General features: G+C 47.2%; 1 protein-coding gene across 1 annotated transcript; it reads right to left on the bottom strand.

Annotated features, from left to right (window-relative positions):
- Positions 1–3,299: 3,299 nt before the first annotated feature.
- Positions 3,300–4,280, bottom strand: LOC115642826 (olfactory receptor 6N1-like). The gene has a single exon (XM_030546522.1). It carries the CDS (start codon positions 4,278–4,280, stop codon positions 3,300–3,302), a length of 981 nt encoding a protein of 326 aa, XP_030402382.1.
- Between the last annotated feature and the right edge of the window lie 1,900 nt (positions 4,281–6,180).

Below are 6,180 nucleotides of genomic sequence, written 5' to 3'. Positions count from 1 at the left end.
CGCTGGGTTTTTGGCGCCCTAGGTAAGGGTCCTTCCGCGCTCCCAGTCGGTGGTGGCAATTCTGCCGCAGGGGGCCATTGTGCGCTCCCGGTCTTTGGGGCACTTCAGCGGTGGGTTCCGGAGCGAGTGAAGGACCCACTGAAGAATTGCAGCCGAAGTCCTGAAACGTGGAAGGACCCCCCCCGCTGCCGAATTGCCACCGAGAGTAGCAAAATGTCGTCCTCCCAAATCCTGGTGCCCTAGGCGACAGCCTAGGTTGCCTAAATGGAAGCACCGGCCCTGCCTAGGAAGGAAAAGAAAATACTCATTGTTCACTGAGCCATATCCTTTGTCACGGGCATACATATTCTAGTGTAACTATAGATATTGACCGGGCAACTAGGACCATGCTTCGTCAGCACTAAACCAGGCCGAGTGCCTTCGCTACTGAAAAGCAGTATGGTGCTTTTATTGGGCAGTTCGACCAAAGTCTGCTGTACTGGCTACCTGGCCACAGCCAGTGCAGCAAATGAGAGAACACACACATGCAGCCAAAACATCTAACGACAGCAGCTACAACAGCACTTTAAACAACGGCAGTGGCTCACAAACGTTCAGCAGGGGTTTCCCACCCATCCAGTGCATTTCTGTTGACGTGGGGTCTGTTTCCAATGGAAATGCATAGATTGAACCTACCATGACAGAATGCCAGTGGATCTCCAGGCAGAGCTTCTCATAGGTCTTTAAGGGAGTTAAGCATCCAACTTAAGGATTTGGTACCTAACTCCTTAGGTCCCTTGGAAAGTAATTTCAGCAGAGCTGAAGTCCCACCATTCTCAGTGGTGCCCGTCTCCCCTGTCTCTGGCCAAGCCCTGACATGCTCCCAGTGACTGAGCCAACCCTGCCATTTTGACATCACAGGAGTTCTGCCCACTGGTATGCGGTAGCCGCATCCTCTCGCCATAGGTTGCCTCATGCCCCAAGGAGAGGGCCCTGCATACAGCAGAGCTGTCTGAGGCACCTGGGGCTGGCTAGACACCGTGCCCTGAGAACGACCCAGGAGCTTGTTGCAGTGAGTTTTGGGGACACTCATTGCAACAGGTCCCCTCCCTTTGAACTCCTCTGTGCAGCTGGAGGCAGCAGAGCAGCTTCTATCCTGCAGGGCCACATGCCAAGTCCCTCCTCAGTGACTGTTTGACAGACGCGACCCCAGGAATAGCCTCAGTTCTACATGTGCCCTGGCTAACCCGCTGCTGGAGCTGGGCAGACCCAGAGGACCTCGCTTGTGAGTCTAGTTCTTTCTTTGCCCTACTGCCTGCCTCCAAGGGCCTGGTGATCCTGGTGCTGTGGCTTTGCTGGAGCTGGTCACAACCGGGCTTAGCCCAGATAAGAACTATAATGCTGTTCCGGACGAAGTGTCCATAGGTCACTGCTGGGGCCTGGCTGTTTGCATCCCACCTGTGTGAGCGCAGTGATGGTGGTGGATTCAGGGCTGCCCAGAGGATTCACGGGGCCTAGGCTCTTTGGCGGCGGGTGTCCCCAGCTTCAGTGGTAATTCGGCAGCAGGGGGTCCTTTCGCCCTGGAGCGGAAGGACTCTACGCAACCGAAGACCTGAAGCGGAAGAAGGTATGGGGGCCCCAGCCCTGTGAGAGTTTTCCAGAATCCCTGGAGCGCGTGAAGGACCCCCACTCCATGGGCCCCGAAAAACTCTTGTGGGGGTCACTACGGTGCCCGGGGCCTGGGGCAAATTGCCCCATTTCCCCCCCCTTCTGGGCGGCCATGGGTTGATTTGCAGAGCCATATGACAACAATAAGCAGAATATCAGGCACGTCAGATTTCTCAGGCTTACTTCTTTATCTCTGCTGCCCCAGGAATTAGTATTTTTATTGTCCAAACATTTATTTTGATCAGAAAGGGATTTTTTATGGAAATAAAAAATTGGTTAAAATTGTCTCCACTCTGCCTGGTGTCCAGTTAGAAAGTCTATGATGGGACCATGGTTATGGCCATCTCCTTCCCTTGTTAAAAGAACAACACTGACCTGAACTCTGTTTGGATTCTCCATTGTGTCCTTAGGGGCATAAAAAATGACCTGTAACTACAAGCATGATGAAGTCATCCTGTCACGTATCCACAGGTCCAGTGCTCTTGAACAGTTCTGGAAGAGTCCCTGGGAGAACCCCTTCAGGCTGTCAGCCCCCTTAGGGTCACACGCTCACTAGGGTAGGCCTCTTGGCTTCACCGCCTTCTGGAACCTAATGTAGCAGCCTTCAGCACCCCTGCTCCTCACTCTGAGCTCCCCTCAGCGAGTCCACCTGAATTGGACACTTGGAGAAGACTTGCACCCAAAGGGGGCAATGCACTCCCCATTTCCTGACTCTGGAGTGACTTTCAGCCAGGCTTGTAAAAGCAGGAGGGTTTATGAGATGTCTGGAACACAGCATAAAAAGTTTTTCATTAACATAGAGAATAGAAAGTTGTATCTGGGTCAGTCTCAAAGCCCAGAGCTCTGTGACCCCTCTGTAGTCCCAATACAGAAGCTTCTCCCTGCCTCCAGCAGCCCACACTTAAGAATCCCATTTGGCCCTTCCCCGCTTCTTTGTCCTCCAGCTTGTCACACCCAACTGGCTTCCTGCTAAGGGTGGGCCATCCATGGTCATTTGTTACTAGGTGGCAAATGTCCAGGCAATTGTAGTGACCATTGTCTTCTGGAAGACTCCATGGTCATGGGTACCCAGGCTCCAGGCAGCTAGGCGTCTGTCATACCTATGTCTCTAAGTCTCTGCAAAGAGTAAACAGTTCTTTCTCTCACCTAATTAAATATGTACCCCATAGGGGAAACTGAGGCACACACAATATTCATATGAAACATTATGAAAAATTCCCACTTCCTCTGAATTTGATTACAAGACTTTCTTTTCTAACATAAAGAAACAATGAACAGGGGATGTACCCAGGGATTTACTTTCATGTTTAGTGGATTTTGTGCCTTACACAATGTTTTCTCTGTGCAGTTTCGGACACTATACGCCCTTTGCAGTTCACATAAAGTGAACTGCAAACTCCATGGAGAAAAATACCATAATACAGTGTGTATCAGTGCTGAACATGAGAGAGTGACAAAGCTGTCCGCAATGGCAATTTCCTATAAGTTGTGTTACATGGACACAGCAAGGGAAGACAAAAACTGTCTTTGTAACTCTATGCAGATCATCTCCAATTCTTTTTCATTTTAGTGCTCAGATTTTTCAATGGGACTTTTCAACTTAATTTTAATGAGGGCTGATTGCTTAAATCACCCAGGCAGCTTCGAAAACCTCAGGCTAATTTATTATCTTGGAGTCTCTGCATGTTTTTGTGAAAGCCACATTTACTGACTGCTTTGCACAAAGCTTCCTTGACCTCTCTGTTTCTCAGGCTGTAGATGAAGGGGTTTACCAGGGGAGTCAGGACTGTGTAGCAAAGAGAGAGCACTTTCTTCGGGTCTCTAAGTTTATCACGTTTCGGTAGCATGTAGGCAATCATTACTGTGCCATAGAAAATTGTCACCATGATGAAGTGAGAGGAGCAGGTGGAAAATGTCTTCTGCCTCCCGCTGGTGGAAAGGATATTCATGATGGTGGAAATGATACACACATAGAACGTCAGGGTTAGTAGGAATGGAGGCAGGGTCAATACAGAGGCTAGTATGAAATCCCTCAATACGATCAGGTATGTGTCACTGCAGGAGAGTTTTATCAATGGGATGGGGTCATAATAGAAGTGGTCAATTTCATTCGGGCCATAGAATATTAATGGTGACATGAATAACATAAAGATGACAGTAGACAAACAACCATTCAACCATGATCCAGAAGCCAACTGGAGGCTAAACCTGCTATTCATAAGAGCTGAATAGTGCAGGGGTTTACATATCGCTAAATACCGATCATAAGACATCACTGCTTGGAGATAGCATTCTGTAGCTGCCAGAGAACCAAAGAAATACAGTTGTGTGAAGCAGCCACTGTCTGAGATGGTTCTGTCCCCATTCAGGAGACTGGCCAGTAACCTGGGGAGGAAGGTTGAGGTGTAGCAGGTCTCCAGGTAGGACAAGTTGCTCAGGAAGCAGTACATGGGGGTGTGAAGGTGCTGATCAGTCACAACAAGCACCACAATGAGAGTGTTCCCAGCCACAGTTACAATATAGATCACTGGGAACATTAGAAAGAGAAGAAATTGAAGGTCAGGGAGATCCCCGAATCCCAGGAGGATTAATTCTGTGATGGTCATTTGGTTTCTCCATTCTGTGTCTGCCATGGGTTGAGTCTAGGAACAAAAAAGCAGGCTGGGCAATTGAATTGGAAGAACATATCATGAAAAGTTAATCAAATCTCATGAATTAATACCATACATATTCAGAATATTCCCTTCCTCTCCTGGTTACAGGTTGAAATTTTAAGGCTAGATGTAGACTTCAGAGCAAAGTGCCAGGAGTCTCAGTCGGAAGAGAGAACATTGGTGCCCATGTAGACCACCCTCTGCCATATCAGAGTAATGTCTAATATAACAGCCCATATCTCTGGTAGAGAACTGGTCTGATCTGTCATATCAGTATTTGGCTATCTATTATAACCCACCTCGTGACATACCAGAGCTTAACAACTAAAATCTTGTACTCAGATTTTTCAATGCGGTCTAATGTCAATAGGCATCGATCTCGTTAGAATTAATGGAAATTAATCTAACCATATGTAACGATGAGTCCTCCGGCGGGACTCAACTGAGAGTATCAATTCATGACCTACTGCTTAGAGCAGGGCAATTACAGCCCAAAACTGGAATTCCTTTACTATTAAGGCATCAAACCAGCCAAACAGAAAAGACTTTGGATTTACCCCACTGCCCAACCATAAGTCACACAAGCAATTCCTTTAGACACTCCAATTTCCCAGTATCAACACCAGCACTGCTCCTCATGGGGATACCTCGTTATGAGAATCAATATCCCAGTAAAAGAAGAGTGGTTCTCCCGATCCCAAAGGACCAGACCCCAGACCCAGGTCAATATACAAATCAGATCTTACCCACAAATCATGTTGTTGCCAATCCTTTAGAATCTAAAATCTAATGGCAAATTTCTTGGTTCAGGCTTTTAGCAGTGATAGAATAAACTGCCGATTCAAATCAAGTCTCTAGAGTACATCCACAGTTTGGATGGGTCATTCAGTCCTTCATTCAGAGCTTCAGTTTGTAGCAAAGTTCCTCCAGAGCAGGGGTCTCAAAGTCCCAGTTCACTGGCTATCTGTGGCTAGAGAACCTCCCCACTTCTGCTCGCAGAGGAGAGACGGAGAAGAGACGTAGACAGACGTTTTCTAGGAATCTCAACAACAGGTGCCGCTCCTCCTGGAGCTCCCATTGCCTGGGGGAGAGGGACAGAGAAACCATTACTAGTTACCAGGCAGAGTCAGCCATGGAGGCAACATCATTAGTTACCAGGCAGAGTCAGTGTAGAGCAGGGCTTCTCAAACTTTTGTACTGGTCACTCTTTTCATACAGCAAGCCTCTGAGTGTGACTCCTCTCCATACATTAAAAAAAAATGTTTTAATATATATAACAGCATTAAAAATGCTGGAGGCAAAGTGGAGTTTGGGGTGGAGGCTGACAGCTCTGAACCTCCCCCATGTAATAACCTTGTGACCCCCTGAGGGGTCCCTACCCCCAGTTTGAGATCCCCTGACGTAGAGGCAGCATCCTTTTTTTCCACAGTGAATACAAGTAAAAATACCGAACACAACTATCTGATGCATGCCTTGCTGCAATCCTGAAGGTTTCAACTGCTCAGTCACTAAGGCCAAACATCAACAAACTGACAGAATTGAAGCATAGCCAGGTATCTGGCAAACACTAAAATCTCTCTGGGAGGCGAAGAATTGTATAAAGTTGTATGACAGTTTTATTATGTCTAAGAAATTTGAAATAAAAATTACAATATAAAATTTTTGTTTTCTGAACACCATCTTCAGTGATATTATTGGCCCACTGGAAGGATTTGAGGACTGGCACTGGCCTTAAGATAAATTGAGTTTGAAACCTCTGCTCCAGAGGTTAGAAGCAGGATAGAAAACAAAATGTAGATGAGGTAGCTGCCTTTTATAGTCCTTTTGCCATGTGGCTTGTGCTTCCTTTGTCTCAAATACAAGCTACCCAGCACATGGC

The sequence above is a fragment of the Gopherus evgoodei genome, unplaced genomic scaffold, assembly GCF_007399415.2.
Source record: "Gopherus evgoodei ecotype Sinaloan lineage unplaced genomic scaffold, rGopEvg1_v1.p scaffold_46_arrow_ctg1, whole genome shotgun sequence".
In the NCBI taxonomy this organism is placed as follows: Eukaryota; Metazoa; Chordata; order Testudines; family Testudinidae; genus Gopherus; species Gopherus evgoodei.
The sequence above is the reverse complement of the archived record's forward strand: the minus strand, read 5'-3'. Positions and strand labels throughout refer to the sequence as shown.

Coding starts and splice junctions, on each gene's coding strand:
- LOC115642826 (XM_030546522.1), bottom strand. CDS start 4,280: ATGGCAGACACAGAATGGAGAAACCAAATGACCATCACAGAATTAATC.